This window comes from Larus michahellis, chromosome 18 (genome assembly GCF_964199755.1).
Source record: "Larus michahellis chromosome 18, bLarMic1.1, whole genome shotgun sequence".
NCBI lineage: Eukaryota > Metazoa > Chordata > Aves > Charadriiformes > Laridae > Larus > Larus michahellis.
This window is the reverse complement of record NC_133913.1, coordinates 5097058-5117545: the sequence shown is the minus strand read 5'-3', so window position 1 is coordinate 5117545 and position 20488 is coordinate 5097058. Positions and strand designations below refer to the sequence as shown.

The window sequence follows — 20488 nt, the reverse complement described above, 5'->3', positions numbered from 1 at the left end:
CAGTCCCCCAGCTGGCTGCAGACCACAACACACCTCCCATCTCCACCGTCCCCTGCGGGTAATTCTGGGCTGACCTCCAGTCCCTGTGACTGGTTTAATGCCCTCCCAGGGTTTGGGACTCCATCAGCTCTGCAAAAACAGTTTTTCACAGTCCAGCTGCGATTCTCCCTGCTGTGGCCACCATGTTGGTGATGCCAACCGGCTATTCAGCAGTACCCTGCCCGGAGCTAGCAGAGGTGCAAACACACATTGCATCCTGCTCCTGCCCCTCCAGGCTACAAAGCCAGCAGGGTCTGGAGCTCCAGGAAACTTGTATTCTTCTTTATTGGGGTAAAGCAGCATCCTTTTGACCCAGTTCTATTTAAAATCCTGGTCACCAAGAAATGAGACTCCAAGAGACGACCACAGTGCACAACATCGGAGCTGGCCCCACCACCACGGAGAAGATGGGGACGTAGCTGAGCATGGCCAGGGTTTGGTGCCCACCCCATTAGGAGGTGTGTGATTATGGAGCCCCTACTACAAGAGAGATACGGATGTGCTGGGGCGTGTCCGGAGAAGGGCCACGAGGATGATCAGAGGGCTGGAGCACCTCTCCTGTGAGGACAGGCTGAGGGAGTTGGGGTTGTTCAGTCTGGAGAAAAGAAGGCTCCGAGGAGACCTTCTAGTGGCTCTACCAGTATCTTAAGGGGGCTACAAGAAAGCTGGGGAGGGACTTTTTAGGATGTCGGGTGATGGTAGGACTAGAGGGAATGGATTAAAACTAGAGATGGGTCGATTCAGACTGGACGTTGGGAAGAAGTTCTTCACCGTGAGTGTAGTGAGACACTGGAACGGGTTGCCCAGAGAGGGGGTGGAAGCCCCATCCCGGCAAGTTTTTAAGGCCAGGCTGGACGGGGCTCTGAGCGACCCGATCTAGTGGGAGGTGTCCCTGCCCAGGGCAGGGGGTTGGGACGAGATGATCTTTAAGGTTCCTTCCAACCCTAACAATTCTAGGATGTGGTGGAAGGGCCAAGGGGAGGTGAGGGGTGAGGAACGGCTGTGGGCAGCCCCCGCGATGGGCTCGTCCTGGCGCCTGCCCCTCACGCCCCCGCCAAGGCTGCGCCGGGGGCAAGGCAGAAATGACACAGCCCGGCCATTTCCACAAGACCAGCTTTAATATCAGTCATGAGAACGAGGAGAAAGCACAGAATCCGTTAACGGGAAAAAAAAAAGAACAAAAAAATTTAAAAAAATTAAAAAACTTTTCCAAAATAAAATAAAATAAAAACATAATATAGAAACCCACCGTCCCGTGCCCACCCGCCGCAGACGGACTATCCAGGCACTGCAGACGGAGGAGCACGACACAGCAGCTTGGGGGGGGACACACACACGTTCCACCAAGAGCCACCGGTCCGGCCCCTCTCCAGGGATGCTCACCTTGGGGTGACTGGTAGCGCTGAGGAGCCCCGGCGGTGGCCCGGCCTCGGGGGACCCGGCTTAGCTTAAGATTCATCACAGACTGACACGAAGGACAAGAACGTAAGAAGAATCCAAGAGCTGCGACTTTTTGTTTCTTTATTCTAATTCAGCCTACGACGTTAGTAATGGTGATTTCAGGGGATGGCTGGGCCCGCGAGTTCCTTCTTGTAGTGAAAATCAGAGACTGTAAAGAGGAACAGAGCTTATAAAGACAGATAGGAATATATTGCCATAAAAAGACCTGGCATGCAAGTGCTTTATACATTTGGCAGTACGTGAAATGGCGGGGCTTCGGTTGTGTTTTTGGTGGTGGTGGTGGCGGTGGCGGTGGTGGTCTCTTTTGTTTTGTACAGTTCAAAAATGAGCTGCTGCCTTCACATCTTGAAGACAACCCCCCCACAGGAAAGGACAACACAAGTCAAGTCCAAGGCGCCTCTCGCTTGGTTTTGGCAGAGTATATATATATATAATATATATATTTATTTTTTTTTTAATGCATAGCGATTTTCTTCCTTTTTTTTTTTAAATACTTTTTTTTAAATCTTTTTTTTTTTTTTTTTTTTTTTGCCCCCGTTGCAAACCTGAGCTCGGTCCCTGCTTTCCTGTGCAGTTTTCCTTCCTTAGGTGTTGGCACTGTGGAGCAGTCGGACGGTGTCAGCAGGCGATCTCCTCCAGCGTTCCCAGGGTGGCCTGCAGTGGCACGTTCACAGTGTGGCTGATGGTTTCCGAATGATTTGGCATGGGGTCGCAAGTGCTCTGCGGATGGAGAGCGGGGGACAGGGTTACCCTAGGGCCGCTGGACGCTCCCTTTCCCTCGGAATCACAGAATGGTTCGGGTGGGAAGGGACCTTAAAGATCATCTCGTTCCACCCCCCTGCCCTGGGCAGGGACACCTCCCACCAGCCCAGGTTGCTCCAAGCCCCGTCCAACCTGGCCTTGAACCCCTCCAGGGATGGGGCAGCCACAGCTTCTCTGGGCAACCTGGGCCAGGGGCTCACTGCCCTCAGAAGGAAAAATTTCTTCCTTAGATCTCACCTAAATCTCCCCTCTTCCAGTTTAAAACCCTTCCCCCTCGTCCCATGGCTCCCCTCCCTGCTCCAGAGTCCCTCCCCAGCTTTCCTGGAGCCCCTTTAGGGACTGGAAGGGGCTCCAAGGTCTCCCCAGAGCCTTCTCTTCCCCAGGCTGAACCCCCCCAGCTCTCTCAGCCTGTCCCCACAGCAGAGGGGCTCCAGCCCTCCCAGCATCTCCGGGGCCTCCTCTGGCCCCGCTCCAACAGCTCCGTGTCCTTCTGCTGTTGGTGCCCCAGAGCTGGAGGCAGCGCTGCAGGGGGGTCTCCCCCGAGGGGAGCAGAGGGGCAGAATCCCCCCCTCGCCCTGCTGCCCACGCTGCTGGGGATGCAGCCCAGGCTGGGGGGGGTTTCTGGGTTGCGAACGCGCGTTGCCTGCTCACGTTGAGCTTCTCACCCACCACCACCCCAACCATCCCTTTTCTTTGGCCGAGCCATAGCATCAAGCCTTTGGAAAGAAGCTGGAGTCAAACGCTGCATCCGTATGGAGCGGGGAAATATCCTCCTCTCTCCCAATGGGGCTCCTTACCACGTTTTCATCATGGCTCCCTTCCTCTTCCTCCTTTCCGAGTAGGTCTAGTAATTTCTCCTTGATCAGCTGCAAAAGAGGGAGGTTGGGTTAAGGTGGGCACCCACGAGGCATGGGGCAGCCTCACCCACCCAACGGGGCTGGGTCCAGGAGATGTGCTGGGTTTGGAGGACACCCTCCAAAGGATACGGAGAAGGGGACAATCTTTCCAAGCAAACCGCCCCATGTGTCAAAACGGGCCTCTTCACATGGGAAAAAAAACCAAACCCACCCAAACCTCAATTTTTTAAATATATTTGGGGGTTTATTGAAAAATGTCAGTGATGCGAGCGCCGCTTCCCTTCACAGCCACATTATTTCCTTGGCAGCCGCGGCTGCTGAAGAACTTATTTTCAAGCGCAGTCCCGGTAGGGTTGAAAAGTGAGTGTTTTTCTGAAAAACCTCCACTGGGGGAGCGTGGCGGGGTGGGGGGGGGGGAGAAAAAAAAAAGAAGAACGCTAAAAACGTGAAGAATTGGGTCAGTTCCTAAGGAAGCGAGGTGGCCGCTGGCTGGCACGCGGAGACACGTGGTGGGGATTCGGGACCCCGATGAGTCCAGGAGCCCAACTCTGCCCCGGGACAGGACCAAAAGGAGGATTGTGCTGAGCCAACGATGCAAAAAAAAACCCCCATCTCTACGGTCAATATTTCATCAGATTTTGGCTACGCCACCGGGAAAGAATCGCTGTAGCCATTTGTTGGCAATCTCAAACAGTTTATAAATTTATAATTAATATATAATTTATAAATGTTTTGGTTGAAAACACAGTGAATTTTAGGAGCTCTGCACCCCACCTCGACGCAACCCTGAGCGGATTGGATCAACCACGTAGATTAGGCAGCATTTAAGACATTTTAATTCCTTTTCTCCCCGCGCAGTGTGGGTTAAACATTTATATCACGGGTGACCACGGAGATGACCCCTGCGCAGGGCGTAGCTGGCCGAACCGGCTGCTGCATCCCCAGGCATCCTCTCCAAGGAGACAGGATGCTCTCTTAAGAGCTGCGCTTGCCCAAAAAGAAGAAAAAAAAAGAAAAAAAAAAAAACAAACCCCAAAAAACCAGCGAGAGGAAACTATTTGCCAAGTTTTATCAGCAGATGTCAAATAAAGGAGTTAAACAGAGAAGAAAAATCCAACCGTTGCGAGGGTTCTTATTACCTGCTTACGAAAGAACCCCAAGAAAGCCGGGAATAGGCGATTTTAATGAAATATTGTGTGCGTTCAGCCTCGGATATAAACTGAGGCGCGGGGTTTGTTTGCACTCCGAAGCCATTATGAGCTTTACGCTTGTAATTTTCCATATATTTTATTGCAGAATAATGCCACCAAGTGCTCACAGCTGCCCAGAAGGGACTGGGATGGGGAGTGACCGTCTTAAAACGCGACTAGCATCCCAACTTTAATAACATGAAGGGGGTTTTCAAGCCCCGGCGAGCTCGGAGCAGACCGCGGTTGCCTGACGCCCCCATGCACCTGGTTTGGCACGCGTTAAAGCAACAGCCACGAACGACCCCCGGCTGCAATATCCCACGGGATTAAAAATTCCCGGTGCCATCACGGTACGGGGCTGAGACAGGGCTACGGGAGCACTGGGCTACGCAGGTATAAAATATTGCGTATTTGGGGGCGGGGGGCCCGAAGCCATGGCGTTAAAACCTGCAGCTACAGCGGATGAGCTGAATTCGCAGGAGGCACCTTCCCAGGGCCAAGGGCCGAGGACCTTGGGTTGGGATGTGTCCAATTTGTCGGGAACTGCCCATCTCTACAGGTGTTTGCATCCTCCTCCAAACTATACCCAAGGCATAAACTTATCCTTTCCTGCTACGAAACAGGACATGTTCTTGCATGTTGGGGTCCCTGGGGTCATCTTGGTGCGAAGAGGTGGCTCCTCGGTGGCTGCAGCTCCTCTCCCTGCCTCCATTTCCCCTTTCATAACCCAAAATCATGAGCCTGACCCTCAACACGAAGCCTTCTGCAATGTGGCCATGAAGACTAGGAAGGAAAACCGACGGCTGTCGGGGAGGATGCTCCAGGGAGGGTTATTTTGGCCCATTTGAGAAGAAAAATGGGGCGGGAAAAGCCCAAGTGGGCTGGAACCTGCCTCTGCGCTCGCAGGGGCGACGGCGGAGGATGCTGGAGGGACGATGCCCGCAGGGACGCTGTGACAGCATGGGACCACCGAGGGCTGTGCTGGCACCTCGGCACAGAAAAGCCAAAATCCCCTGGGAGCTGCTGTGCTGTGCTGCTGGGCCGAGACACCAGCGCTCACCGGGGCAACTCGCTCAGGCAAAAAGAGATTAAAAATACCCAAGGGGCGTAACTCTGCTGCTGGAGGGCAGGAGGACGGAGGGCTGCCAGAAAGCAATGTCTTCTCCCGACTGCTTATTGCAATAATTCCCATTAAAGAGGGCTTGCACTCGGCCACCGCGGAGCCACGGGACCGCGCTCGAGCTCGTCTCGGCGCTTCCTAGAAAGCTCCTTGCTCCGGGGCTGCTGGAAGAGCTGCAGATAACAGGGACTGGGGTTTTTCCACCTCCCCAGCAGCGGTACAAGGTCTGGCCTCACTGCTTCTCCCACCTGACGGCTGGATTGGGGCTCAGGCATTAATTGAAGGAGTTTTTCATAGAATCATAGGATCATAGAACGTGTTGGGTTGGAAGGGACCTCTAAAGGCCATCTAGTCCAACCCCCCTGCAGTGAGCAGGGACATCTTCAACTAGATCAGGTCGCTCAGAGCCTCATCCAGCCTGGCCTTGAATGTCTCCAGGGATGGGGCCTCCGCCCCCTCTCTGGGCAACCTGGGCCAGTGTCTCACCACCCTCAGTGTAAAGAACTTCACGATGACGATAAGGCCGCGCTGCTGGGAGAAGCCCAAGTGGGGACGGGGACAGGAGGGTGCAGCAGCAGGTTCCCAGCCAGCACCCCAGAGCCACCGCACCTCGGGCAGCGCGAGATCCAGCGTAGGAAGCAGCACAGCCCCATGAAGGTGGTGCTTAATTAGCCCAAGCGAGAAGGAAACGTCGTTAGCAGAGGCAGGGTGCCAAGTGAACCTGGCTGTGCCATGTCATGGCTGCGTGCCAACCCTCTTCCCGCCGACGCAGGGACCTCCGCACCACGCTACATAGCTGTGACCCGACGACATAGCACTCCTGTCGAGCATTAATCATATAGTACCATGAATTAACATGAATAATCCACGTGGGCACATTGGGCATGGAGGGTGCTGGTCCGCGACCAGCCGAGCCTGGCATCAAGGCTGGCAAACCCACACCCCGCCAGAGGAACAAGGCGAAGGACGAGGGTCTTACCTCGTATATATAATCGAAGAGCTCTAGGATAGTGAGGATGCTAGCACCGATAAATAGCCCCATCTGGCCTCCAATGTCACCTAGGAGAGAGAACAACACACAGGTGGCTTTTACCCCTGGGGTAAACGCTCCTAGAGGCACCCGTGCAACCACGGTGCAGCTCCCTGGGTGCTGCTGTCCCCGAAAAGTGGGGAAATGCATCACCCCAGAAACACCAACAGCTCTAACGGCGTGAAAAGCATCCCGGGAAGGACGCTGCTGGCCACCAAAGCATTTCTCCTGCTAACGAGGCCATCAGCTGGAAGCCTAACGAGGATGCGATACCGCAGGCTGGCATCTGAGGAAGCCATCTGTCAGACAGCAGGCTGCGTCCTAGGAATCCCAAAGCCCAATTCCCAAACTGGGCTGGGGAAGGAGAAGGATGCTGGAGAAGAATTAGGTAACGTCCCCTGGAGCCAACAAAAAACCCCAAAGCTGCCAAAGAGAGGAAAGGGAGAGGGAAGATGGCCTGCTTTTTTGGGGGGAGCATCTCAAAGCTGTCACCGCTCAAGTCCTACAGTCCCCCGGGGCTGGGGAAGGGCTGTGGACGAGGCACCGTGGGGAGAGGAGACTTCCAGGGACCTGCTGGGAAGGTAACCCCTGACGTGAGATGCTCTGCTACGCCAAACCGTGTGCTTCAGGGAAGACAAATCTCATGGGTTTTGCGGCAAAACACCCCACGGTTCAACCGTGTTGCTCCCCCGAGTGAAGGCACCCATGGGTGGCGGAGCTACCAGGACCTTTGCTGTGGGCGTCCATGAGACAGAGACAGAAGAAAGAGAGGAAAAAAGGTGCTTTGGGACAAAGTGCTGGTTCGAAAGAGGCTGAGGACTGGGAGGTGATGAGACTCTGCCCAAAGCACTGGGGAACCCACAGCAGGTGCAGATGGGGTCATGGCATGTACATTTTGGAGAGCTACCACGGCGGGGTGACGTGGGGGCACCCCAAGGGGCTTGGGGTGCTCTGCTCCCTGCAGTGTCCCCCATCCCGGCACAGGCTCGCAGAGTCCAGCCCTACGGGATGGCCCGGCTTCAGCTTTTAACCAAAGGTGCTGATCACTCCCTGCATCCCAGGAGGGATTTGGGGATTGGGAGTGGCTGAGTGGGCACAGAGCACGCTTGCTTCTCCTTCCTGACCAAATACCTCCACCCCAAAGACCCAATGGGTCCCAAGCACCCAAATCTGTAGGTGGCACCCACAAAGCTTGACCCATCTTGAGGTTGAGCAACCCAACAACTCCTCCACCTTCTCCATCAAGCTGTGGGGCACCACCCAAAGGCAAAGAGCTCAGGGTCCTGGCTGGCCATGCTGGAAAGGAGGATTTAAGAGGTGATGGGTAGATGGTTTTAAGAGCTGTCCTCCACACACTACCCTTCCAGCGTTGAGGGCACCACAGAGACCATCCATCAACCGCTCAGCCCTGGGATTCCCAAAAAATAGGGCCTGGTAGCAAGCTGAGATGGACCACTCACATTAACCTTTCATGGGTGACACATGGACTAGCTGCGATCCCTGGGACATTCCCCAGCTTGCTGTTGGAAGAAAAATGGAAAGGTGGCTGGATCTTGCTGGGATTTCATGGCAATGCACATAACCCGTGCACCCACTCGTGGCATCTGTCTGTCCCATAAACACACACGGACCCCAAAATGCACCCCCGCTCCCTCCTTACCAAGTAAGGCTGCCACTTCATAGGCTTTCTTCTGTTCAATTGTCTCATAGTTGAGTGCTTCAAAAAATATGTCCAGCACAAGAATATTCTCTCTGTAGAAAGAGGACAAGAGCATCAGCCCATCAGCCACTAATGGGCTTGTGTGCTTTGGGAGAAGAAAAAAAATGGGAATTTGGGGCTTTCATCCCCTCCCTGTCCTGACTCTTCTCCTTCTGGGGTCCTCAGCAACCCACAGACACTTGGACCACCTGGAGACCAAGACCACAGGGCGCCTATAGGACGCTGGCAGCCTTAGCAGAAGCTGGAAAATGTTTTCCCAAGATCCCTCAGGATCTGAGCTCTGGATCTCACTTTGATTATAACAGCAAGAGTCCAAAGGATGCATAATATGCAATAACTCTCTCTGCCTCCACAAGGCAATAATGGGCCCAGCGCTGGGAGTGGTCCATGACAGCGGCTGCCTGAGGTCCACAGCCCAGACTCAGGTAGAGAGTAGCCACATCTCAGACAGGGCCAGCAAGACCGGGCTTCCCTGACAAAATAAAAGGAGGTTTTGCACTTTTTTTTCTGCTGGGTATGGGGCATGCTCATGGAGACAAGGCCAGGGAGGGACTATACAGTTGTCCTGAAACACATCTACTGAGATGAAAGTAACCTACACCTCATCTCTTCAAGGGTTTCACCCCAACCCTCTGTGGAGGACGTACCTCTGTTCAGTGATACAGGCATTGGCAAGGTCTGGTCTTAGCATGGGCTGGTTTAAACTCCCAACAGGGTTTTACAGACACTTTCCCCCATAAAGCAAAGGAGATCTGTCTTTGGCAACACTCACGAGATGTATTTTTCCGACTTGTTGAACTTCTTCTCCAGGTACTTGGCTGAAGTCTTGCTGGGGATCTTGACCATGGAGAGCTCTTTGTTGTACCTGGTCAGGTTACAGGGTGTCCTGCAGATGCAGTAATTGCTGTCCTTTTCAGCAAGCAAACCTGGAGAAGGTCATGGAGTTAGATCTCAGGGAATCAGGGACACACTGCAGATGTGGGAGCAGAGGTCATGCCACCCACGGAGGGGCCAAGGAGTCACATCTCAGAAATGCTGCAGGAAAACCAGTCCTGGCCATTACTCTCCCACTTCATCCCATGGCCAACCCCACCATCTTGGAGAGAGGCCTTTTGCCCCAGGCTACACTCTGTTACCAGCATCTGCTCGGGGAACACGTGGTGATCGAGTCTCCTAAATCCAGACCTGGAATGGGTCCCTCCCTCCCAAACCCAAACCCAGACCCAGACCTGGAGGTGCTCCCCTCCTACATATCCTGGGGTGCCCGTTATCCCGAGGGTTTCTGCACTGATGGAGCCCCGTGCCCCATGTAGAACCAGAAGAAACTTCACCCTGGGGTGCACCCAGCCCTTCCCAACAGGTTGGGTCTCACGAAAACCCATCGCCGGGTTGCGGCTGCTCTAGATCATCCCAGTCCTGCCAGCCAGGAGGACGCAGGCTGCTGGAAGTCCCTCCAGCCCGGGATACCCGTGGTACCCAGGGATATCACCCGGTACTCACCGAGCGCAGGCTCTGCGCATTCCTTATACTGCTCCGGGGTACAGAAGGGCGCATCCCCTGCAGGGAGAGGACACATCCATCACTGGGCATCAGCCACCGCTGCTGCGAGGGAGCTGGGGACTGCTGGCCTCCCCGCGGGGACCACAAGGACCTCCCTGTAGCGAAGCGAACCCAGGCTGGGGATGGGCAGCATCCCCCCCACCTCTGCCCCTCCCGGGGGCCTTTTCTTGCAAACCAAGGGGTGGGTTACTGGAAATACCACCCAGGGCTGTTAAGTGGGGCCAAATATGGGGAAATCAGACCCAGGTGCCTCTGCCACGTCCTGCCCCTATTTCAGGGCCTTTTGCAAAGGTTATTAGCATCCTTCTTTCCTTAGGGAAAGGTATTCCCAGCTCCTTTAATCCTTGGTCCCTTTCCAGCTCATTAACCCCTAATGAGGGATGGAGGGAGGGGGGGTCCCTGTGCCCCCCGGCACACTCACCTGGCATGTGAACCATTTTGCAGTTGCAGTTTTCCACAATATACCGGGTCTCGCAGTCGATCCTGCAAGCCGTGATACTGTAAACGGGAAAGAAGTCTAAGCCCATATCCGACGAGCGACATTCACCCCACGGCGGAGGCAGGTACGTCAGCTGCAAGAGAGGGAGGAGCGGGGCGTCAGGGGACGCTGGGGACCAGCAGCGAGGAGCGGGGCACAGCATCTCCCTCCTCTTGCCATTTTAGTGATGTTTGTAAGGAGGGGACCAAGCGGTGCTGTTGCAAGGGAAGGCCACAGCATGACTTTGGCCAAGTGAGAGTCTTTAGCAAGGTCTTCTGCTCCAGAGCTGCTCTGCCGCATCCCTCCAACCCAGCATCTCCGGGAGCAGAGCCACGGCAGGATGGTGCACTGGAGATGGGCAGCGCCAGAGGTTTTCCAAGACCAGCTCTGTGGTCTTTCTTGCGCCACTGGGAAAATCTTGCCCATGCAGGGACCGAGGGAGAAGCTCCGACCTGCAAATCATCTCCGACTTTGGTGAGAGCAAACATGGGGTTGTTGGTACCGGTCACAGAATCCCAGAATCCCAGCCTGGCCGGGGTGGGAAGGGCCCTCTGGAGATCATCCCCTCCAACCCCCGGCCAGAGCAGGGTCACCCAGAGCAGGTGGCACAGGAACGCGGCCAGGCAGGGTTGGAATGTCTCCAGAGACGGAGACTCCCCCACCTCTCTGGGCAGCCTGTGCCAGGGCTCTGCCACCCTCACAGCAAAGAAGTTCCTCCTCCTGTTGAGATGGAACTTCCCAGGGGCAAGTTTGTGCCCGTTACCCCTTGTCCTGTCCCCGGGCACCACTGAGAAGAGCCTGGCCCCATCCTCCTGACACCCCCCCTTTCAGTATTTATCAGCGTTGATAAGATCCCCCCTCAGCTGTCTTTTTTCCAGGCTGAAGAGACCCAAATCCCTCAGCCTTTCTTCATCAGAGAGGTGTTCCAGTCCCCTCAGCATCTCGGTGGCCCTTTGCTGTCCCCTCTCCAGCAGTTCCCTGTCCTTCTTGACCCGGGGAGCCCAGCACTGGCCCCAGTGCTCCAGCCGTGGCCTCCCCAGGGCAGAGCAGAGGGGGAGGATGAACCTCCCTCCACCTGCTGGCCACGCTCTTCTCGATGCCCCCCAGGATGCCATCGGCCTTCTTGGCCACCAGGGCACATTGCTGGCCCATGGATAGTTCCCATCTCCAGCTTACTCTAACCTCTGAACTGCCCCACTCCGTGCCACTCGTGGGGACAACGCAGACAGCGCTGGTGACACTGAGGAGCAGAACGGGGTGGCAGTGAGACCCCGGCAATGGCTGTGACTGCTCTGTGACTGCTCTGGCGTCAGCAAAGCTGCCACGTTTGCACCGTTCCCTTCTTCAGGCACTTTTCTCGTTGATGAAAAATGCAGCAGATCACAACCCTCAGAGAGAGCCAGGGACTTGGGAAGCATGCGGAAAGGATCAAGAACAGTTCAGCAGCTAGAGATTGCTGCAGAAGGTGAAAAATGCCAAGGAAAGGGCGTACCGACGCCGTAAGGAGCCTCCAAACCTTCCTGCTCCCCATGGAGGGATGGCTCTGCTCAGAGCCGTGCTGCCACGGGAGATGGTGCCAGGCAGAGCTGTACCTCGCTGCAGCCTCCCAGAAGGCAGACAAGTCCATCGCCTCATTTTTCTGAACACCCACGCTGGGGGAGAGCCCCGTGGAGCGAGATACACGTTCATCCACTCTCCCGGCACCCCATGATGACGAGGAACCCGCCGCCTTCTCCCCTGTTTGCACATCACCTCGCGTGAGGCTCACGACTTCTCTGCTCAGTGCTAGGGCAACGCAAACCCTTCTGCTGTTACCGCTTTATTTAACACAAATGCAAAGATAAGATAAGCGGGACTCCACAACCCACCGCCGAAACCTTAATCCAGAGCCCAGAACACGCCGGAGGACAAACAGTCACTCTCTGGCCCCCACGGCCAAATCTACCTCGTTCCTCTTCTCTCCGCAGCCTGGCAGCCTTTCCCGTTTCTCTTTATCTTTGCTAAATGCTCCGCACAACTCTTTGCTAAAGAGCAGAAAATAGCATTCCCCTAACCCCTCCTTCTTCGTCTTTTAAAGCAGCGTCCAATTTGCTCTGCTTTGCTCCAAACACGGAACGTTTTGTGCTGGCAAAGCGCGTTGGCTGAACAAAAACATTTGCTTTAAAAAGTGTAGTAACATTAATCACGTCCTCAAATAAATATGTAAACATATGTTGATGGACTATGAGCCTAGGACTTAGTGGCGAGGCTCTGCGGTGCGCGTCTTGGGTTTCTGCTGGAGATTGATGGGAAAGGGAGGAGAAAAAGAGATGACCCAAGAAGTGGAGGCAGACGCTGTGGGATAAAAAACAACCTCATGAATCCTTCAGGCAGGGACCTGCCGTAACTATGACAAAATTACCACTCTGCAAACCGTCTGGAGCCCACGCTCTGCTGTAGGTTTACCCCATGAGATCTTCCGTGGGAAGAGAGCTCCAGCTCTCCAAAGCACCCTGCGAAGAGATGTCCACCTTGTGCAGCAGGTTGCAGCGCTGGGGCGCTGGTGAAACTCCCTGTGGCTTTGATTTATGAACCACTCAGGCGTTAAAAATCCATAACGGCCTTAAATTGCAGCCAGGAAGAGAAAGACGAGATGTTAGGAAGAACGTGGGGACGCTTGGGTATGGCAACAGTCTGCCTTGGAGGGGCACGAAACCTGGAAGCTAAAGGAGAGTTTGGGGAAGACGGCAGGCTTCAGAGGGTGATCCTGCCCTCTGGGGCTGGACAAGCTCTCAACTCAGCCAAACCAAAGCCGTTCCTTCTCTAGGAACAATTTTGCTGTGAACAGTTTCCATCCAGGGCTCCAGAGGTGCTTTGCTTACTCCAGCACTTTGCTTGCAGCATCTACGGGGATTACGCTGGTTCCCAGTTAGTTCTGTCTCCAACGGGCTGACGTGGGCTTTACGGGACCAGCTGGAACCGTGGACGTGGCAGCCCTGCGGCACACCCGTCTTCTAGATGAGCCAGAGGTCCTCCCCAGGACAAGATGGTCGTGCAAGGTCTTCCTTGACCCCAAGGCTGGAGCTGAGAAAAGCTCAGACCTGCCTGCCCAAGGGTGAAGGGGGTCTCCGTGTGATGGTCAACCCCTCTTTGGCTCTGGATGCCCCCAGCAGCCAGGGATGGAGGGATCACCAGCTCCCTTCCCCTGCTCCTGTGAGCACCAACCCTACTTTCAAGCACTGATGAGACACAAACCGTTGCGGCGACGTCGAGCTGCGTGTCCCGCTCAGCGCCTCTGCAGGATGCTATGCCCTCCAGAGCCAGCCATCGCCCGTGGGTGCCCGGCCTGCTTGGGGTGGGATGCGAGCTCCGGCATCCCCAAAATCAGCCTCAGTCCGTGCTGCTGCTCAAACTGCTCGGAAAAGCAACAGCGGCGAGAGCCGTTCCGCCGCCTGGAGCGACGCGCACCGATCGCTGTGCTCAGCGGGGCCGATCTGAAGAGCAGACAGTATCCAGAAGGGGTGCGAAGATGCAGCAGGTGACGGAGGGATCCCATCTGCGGGGACCAGCTGAGGCATTAAGGGAGGAAAAAAAAAAAAAAAAGCAGTTCCCAGCAATTTCGGCATCCTCCAAGAAACAGGCCTGGCTCGCAATGGGGTGGTTTGGAAAGTCAGCAAAGCAGCACCTTGGAACAAAAATATCAAGAGCATCTCTGTGACAATAGCAAAGGGCTGTTTGAAGGGGATCTTTTCTCATTTGCTTTACACTCGCAATATAATGGAGTACCAGATGCCATCATTTAGTCATCCGCGGCGGAGAAAAGGGCCCATATGTTGCACGTTGTATGATAAAGGAGAATAAATAATCGCGGTCTCAGATGGTGTCAGCTCTCTTCCAAGCACGGCTACACACAAATCTTCTAAGCCCTTTAAATTTTATTCTGAAATGTAGGTGACGAGATCAGAAAACGATGGGAGTCGTGACCAGATATTTAGCTTACACACTTTTTTGCTCAGCCAGCGTTGGATTTGAGCCACGGCGCTTGTGAACTGGCACGGCATATCTGCAGGAGGCGCACGGCCTGAATGATTCATTAAACCCTAATCGATGCCACTTCGTTAACAGAGTTATAGCCCGTTTTGTAGCCAGGACCACGAGCACTGACCACCCCCATACCAAAAAGCAAAGCTGGTTTGCACCTCCCCAAAAGCGTGGCGTTCCTTGTGGATTTGCTGCTTTGCTGCACACGCGATCCCGTGCACACACTTGCACACACACAAGTGTGCGCGTGCATGCGGAATTCACTTTCCCCCGTCTTCCTAAAGACGCAGGAATAGAATCATAGAATCATAGAATCGTCTCGGTTGGGAAGGACCTTTCAGATCATTGACTCCAACCATCAACCCACCACTGCCCAACCCACCACTACCCCATGTCCCTCAGCACCGCGTCTGCCCGGCTTTTAGATACCTCCAGGGATGGCGACTCCACCACTGCCCTGGGCAGCCTCTTCCAATGCTTGACAAGCCTTTCCGTGTAGAAATTTTTCCCAGTATCCATCCCAGATGCAACACATCTCCCCTGCCAGAAGCCAAGGTTTTTCTCTCCCTACCCCTCTCTGAATGGCCGATACTTAAGAGCAGAAAAAGCCTCTTGGTGCATTTAATCCCAGCGGAGTTTTTTTTGCTCTGCAGTATAATGGCGTTCCCTGTTTTTGAGAAAAGCGCATCGTGTCTGGGACCAACAGGAGACTCCAGGGAAGCTCCAACTTTTACTATTTAAAGGAAATTTCCCCAGTGAAACTCCTGGCCATGGAGCAGAGCCCTGTGGGGTGCGATATAAACACCTCAGTGCTGCCTTGTGGTACATTAATCCCTACCTCGTACAGAATCCCAGAATCCCAGCCTGGCCGGGGTGGGAAGGGCCCTCTGGAGATCATCCCCTCCAACCCCCGGCCAGAGCAGGGTCACCCAGAGCAGGTGGCACAGGAACGCGGCCAGGCGGGGTTGGAATGTCTCCAGAGACGGAGACTCCCCCACCTCTCTGGGCAGCCTGTGCCAGGGCTCTGCCACCCTCACAGCAAAGAAGTTCCTCCTCCTGTTGAGATGGAACTTCCCAGGGGCAAGTTTGTGCCCGTTACCCCTTGTCCTGTCCCCGGGCACCACTGAGAAGAGCCTGGCCCCATCCTCCTGACACCCCCCCTTTCAGTATTTATCAGCATTGATAAGATCCCCCCTCAGCCGTCTTTTTTCCAGGCTGAAGAGACCCAAATCCCTCAGCCTTTCTCCATCAGAGAGGTGTTCCAGTCCCCTCAGCATCTCAGTGTCCCTTTGCTGTCCCCTCTCCAGCAGTTCCCTGTCCTTCTTGACCCGGGGAGCCCAGCACTGGCCCCAGTGCTCCACTTACATCTCTCTATCACCGGGCAGGGATTTCTTGCTGCTGGCTACGACTCCGAGCAGAGCCCCAAGATGCGGCAGCTGTAACCGGAGCATCTCCCACATCCCAGGGGGATCAGCACCGGGAATCCGAGCGCTTCCCCCTCCATCACCGGCTCGGTGGGAAGCAGCGCTGCAGGGAAGGTTCATTCGAAGTATGCCAGGCAAATCTGTGCTTCTTCCTCCAGGCAAGATTTTCCAGCCAAATCTCCCTGGGCTGGCAGGGTTGGACCCTCCCTCCCCTGAGCAAGTCAATGAACTCTTCCCTCTCCAAGGGGCTCATCAAGGGCTATTACCTGGAGCCTCCGTCGTAATTACAGCTTGAAAGACTCGTTGCTTCCCTCGTTCTCTGTAATTTGTAATCAGAAGCAAACTCTCGACTGATCGGCAGCCAGATAGGGCTGCGGGACCTCTCCGGAGGGAGAAGGCACACCATCAAGGATCACCCACATTTCCCACATCCTGCCTCAAGGCCCAAAGGTAATTTGGTCCCACGAAAGCTTCCCTCACCTTTCCCAGGTGGTTTTGATGAGCAGGGACCAACGTCCCAAGTCTCCGATGTGGTCAGCTCTTGTCCTGACCTTTTATTTGCAGTGATGTCTGAAGGCGGCTGCTGTTACCGTCTGTTTGGAGCCCCAGCAGCATCGCTCACGGGACCGCCAGGACCGCCGGGTCGCTTCCTCTCAACTGCTCCCTGTTATCCTTCAAAGAGACGATCCAGCCCCAGAGCCGGGTAGGGTTTTACCCATCGCATAGCTCCCCTTGCAGTGAAAGACTCGAATCAAAGGGCCAAACTCTTCCGCAGGGTTTCCTGCCCTGAAATGCAATGGAGCAGGATCCGGAGGCTCTTCCCTCCAGCTTCATGGCTTCACGCCCTGCGGACCAGCTCCATCCATGCTCCTGTTGCCTCTCCTGCCTTGGCATAGGATTCCGGATGCCCTGCAAGCCCTGGGGTTAACACAATGGTGAAGCCACCCACAAGAGCATCCCTCCTTAACCCCCTCCTCGCCAAAATGGGGCTGCAACCTCAAGCAAAGCCTTCACCTCCAAAGCGCTTGGCCCCAGAGAGCTGCCCCAGCAACTTATTTTAGACATTTGGAAACTAGATGATCTCCAAAAGTCCCTTCCAACGCCCACCAGTCTGTGATTCTGTGATTTGACATTTGGATTTCCTGGCCACGATGCTACTGAGGCTGCTGCATCGCCTGGAAGAGCATGCCGGGGAGCCGAGCCCGCCTCGCCGGCCGGCAAACAGGAGCACACGAGACGGAGCGTGTAAACAATGTAAACGGGAGAGACGCTAATTGGATTGGATTCCTCTCCCCGGCAGCCGTGCAGAGTTTTCCTCCTCTCGAGGGAACGGCTTTCCCCTCTTCCAGATGATGCTGATTTGGGGTCGGAGGGAGGGCTACGGCGCTGGACCGGAGGCGGCTTGCCCAAGGATGCTGAGCTGCTCCCCTCCAACCCTCTCCGCCTACCACCAAAGACAAACCGCTTTTCTTTCAAGCTAGAGGTGGGGGGGGGGAAAAAATCATAAAAGCAAAAGGAAAAGCAGAGGTAAAGGCAGCAGGGACAGTTTCTGCCCTCCGTTCCTGCAGGAGAGCAGCGCCGAGCTCTAATTTTGCTCCGCTGCCGTGGCAGCTTTCCAAGGGCACATACCCCTCCCCGGTCTCGCCCTTGTAGAAACTCATCTTCAGCCTGTAATTGAGGCTGACAAACTTACCTCCTCGCGCTTTCGCAATCACTAATACTTACCTAATTAACAAAATGCTTTTTAAATTCTCTTGATCCCGGCTGTTGGGGATTCCGACAAGCGGTTACGAACCGGCAGGCGCCGAATAGGAAAAGAAACAAATTGACTTGTCTCCTTAAAAGCAGGACGGAGCTCGCTTGCTGGAAACTGCAAGGGAAGGGTGGGCTGCTCTCGGCAAACCGGGGAAGGGGGGGACGGACGCGGCTGGCAGCGGCGGGGGCCGTTCGGCACAGCCTCCTCCCTGCCACAGCCCCTGTTCCTGGCCACGCTGCGGCCCCTCGTAGCCACCCCTGGCACTGAGCCTCCCGACAACTGCCAGCATCTCTCTGCTGCCAGAAAAGGCTTTTTTTTTTTTTTGATTTAGTTTCAGTGGTATCTCTGTTCTTTTCTACGTGCTGTAATTTTATGCAATAGGGAAGACGTGGAAACGCAGAGGAGCCGTTTCCAACACAAGGTCGGGGCAGTTTCAGCCCGGTTTGTAACGATGGATCCGGCTTTGGGGACGCATCCTGCATCGCCTGGGCTCTGGGCTACGGCTCAGCCCCTCTCCTGCTTCCTCCACGGCCGGGTCCCCCACCTGCCGCCACCAAACCTCAGGCAGCGACCAGCAAAGAGGGATCAAACCTCTCCCCGAACACGGCAACAACTAGAGGGGGTGTCTTCGCATTTGCTCACAACTAAATAACGACCAGAAATCTCCGCTCTTTAATGAGACATCAAATAGCAGCAACTGACTAGAATTTCAATCCCAGGCAGCTTTAGCACTTGTAAAATGCTTAAAAAGCTCGGCCTACGCACAGCTCTCCCAGTTAATGATGCTGGAAGTTGTCTATTTGCCGTCTACCTTTGCCGTGCCGGTGCGATACCTCGTCGTTCCTTCTCATTTGCTCCCTTCTTTGCAAGCACCAAAGAAGTTGTCTTTAAGGAGAAGGGCTTAACCCTTCCAGCAGCTGGAAGGTCCCCATGCACTGAGCTCGGGGAAATTATTACAGCCCACCAGTCCCCAGCTGCTGGAGGGGGAGCGGGCACCGGAAGAAAAATGTGATTTTGGAGCTCAGGTTCCTCCGGGTCCCCGTTTCCTCAGAAACGATTTTGCAAATCAAATAGGAATATTGAAACCTCCCCAGAAAGTCCAGGGCAGCCCCCTTCAGAGGCTCGTCCCGGCTTTGCTCCCAGAACGGCTGCTCCCGGCAGTCGCTGCATCTACCGCTCGGTTCTACCTCCCGGCTAAAGGAGACGGACCCCTCGCTCGTGTGCACGCTCGGTCTTAAATGGCAACAAACTCTTCTCTCTCCTTCCTGGTCACCTCCTTGGCACATCCACAGCCAGCAAAAGCGTTCCCCCTCATTCTGCCCGACACCCTTGGCTGTATTTGTTGGACTACATTGGCCAAACTGCTACAGAGGTACCCAATTTGGCGGGTGCGTGGCGGGAGTTGGACCCTCTGAAGCTCTCCTGTCCTCAGCCAGCAGCTTTCTAGTGTTTTTAAAAAAATCCTCGTATCCGTATAATATGGGGAAGGGTTAGCAGGAGCCCCCAGACGACTACTTCACCTGCATCCCTGATGTTTTCTCTTTCTGATCTCCTTCCTAAGCGAGGCCTTTCCAATCTCTCCCGGTTCAGACGCACCGTTCCTGCCCCTGACTCAAGTCCATCGCTTGCCTCCGAACCCGTTTTCTTTTGCATCCTTTTAGAAACAGGCTGATTCACTCCTAATGCTGTTTTCTAAGCAAAACCGCTCCCCTGCCCTACAAAAACAGCCACGCAATCATTTTTGTACGTCTCCTCCTTTGAACCGGTCCCGTGCAACGAAGTTTTCTATGCGTCTGGCCGGTTTGCTTCTTGCTGTTGAATTAATTAAGAGTCCGATGATATACCAGAGGAAATCAACTGGGAGTGCGTGGGACTGAGGGAAACAGAAAGAAATCGGAGAGTGGATGTTCTTCTGGGAGGATGTGTAAGACCGTAGGTTGGAGAAGATGCTCTGAGCGAGGGTTAGGAAACATGGGAAATACTATTTAATTGCTTCTAATTTTCAAATGCCGCTGCCCACACCCTGTTTGGAAATACGGGCTTCGGTGCAATCGCTGCCAGACCCCGAGTCGTGTTTTCCTGCCTCTGTAATTACACTTTTGATACCGCAGTTGGTGGTAGCTGATGGTCTCTGTCCCGTGCAAGCATTACGAGGGGATGAGTCTCCAAGGCACGCTAGAGCCCTATTAAACAATATTGCTCCATCTTCAAACCTGTTGCTTAATTGAAGCCTCTTAAATTTTTTATTGCCAAGTTGGCAGAAATTGCCATTTTTAGTGCGCTTTTCATCTTCTCTAACGCGTCGTGCCGATGGCGTGGCAGGGAGCTGCCGAGACGGGGGAGGTCCCATTCTCCGATCCCATCCCTTCTGGGAGAGGCTCGGGCGATGCCGCCGAGATACGGCGACGACGCTGTAAAACCCAGCCGGGAAAAGAGGATTAAAAGGAGCCAAATCCAGGAGGAATTTATCTTTCTCCAGCGGATCAACCCTCCGAAATGTAATTTCCAGTGCGCTCACCCACGCCTCGGTGCTGTGGTGCGGTGCAAGGCTATGGGGGGGATATTGCAGCCTCCTCAAAGCCACGCACAACGCAAGGTCCGGGGAGGCTTGTTATAGCACCAGACTCACCCAAAACTGCTGGGAAAAGGGAAAAATTGAGATGTATCTCTCCAAAGCCAAGAGCAGCAGGCGCTGAAAGGCACTGCCCTACTCAGGGTGGTCCTGCCCTCCCTTGGAACCCGTCCGGAGGGTGACGGCCCCCCGAGCCAGCTCCTGCACAGCTCCGAGCTTTGCCCATTCACGAGAAAATAAACCTTATTCATTAGACTCAGCAATTGCCATGGAAACCGCTCCCCTGCGTGGCCGGAGCATCTCTCGCTGCAAGGCACAACGGGGACCGCGGCCAGCTCTCCCCATGTAAAACGGTGTGAAAACCCCCCAAAACACCAGCTATGGTCTCGCACGTCCATGTAAACCGCTACAGCTCCTTTCACGGCGTGTTCAGAGACAGCCACTGCCGTGGTGTACGGAAAGTCACCCAGAGAGGATGTTTTTATAGAATCACAGAATG

The 20488-nt window shown here is 54.7% G+C and overlaps 1 protein-coding gene across 4 annotated transcripts in view; it reads right to left on the bottom strand.

Moving 5' to 3' along the window:
- Positions 1–1135: 1135 nt before the first annotated feature.
- The window catches only part of LOC141732765 (acid-sensing ion channel 2), a 531626-nt gene continuing 512273 nt past the window's right edge, over positions 1136–20488 (bottom strand). For 2 of the 4 annotated variants that reach the window (XR_012584162.1, XR_012584163.1), the window contains exons 4-11: positions 10161–10311; positions 9680–9736; positions 8952–9105; positions 8120–8211; positions 6409–6488; positions 3060–3128; positions 2046–2220; positions 1136–1648 (exon numbers count right to left, since the gene is read on the bottom strand). Coding sequence is in view for 2 of the 4 variants with exons in the window: in XM_074562113.1 (XP_074418214.1) it covers positions 2119–2220; positions 3060–3128; positions 6409–6488; positions 8120–8211; positions 8952–9105; positions 9680–9736; positions 10161–10311 (705 nt within the window). In the remaining 2 variants the exon portion in view is untranslated. Of the gene's footprint in view, positions 1649–1981; positions 2221–3059; positions 3129–6408; positions 6489–8119; positions 8212–8951; positions 9106–9679; positions 9737–10160; positions 10312–20488 lie in introns of those variants that run through there. The other 2 variants (XM_074562113.1, XM_074562114.1) reach the window with 1 other exon arrangement.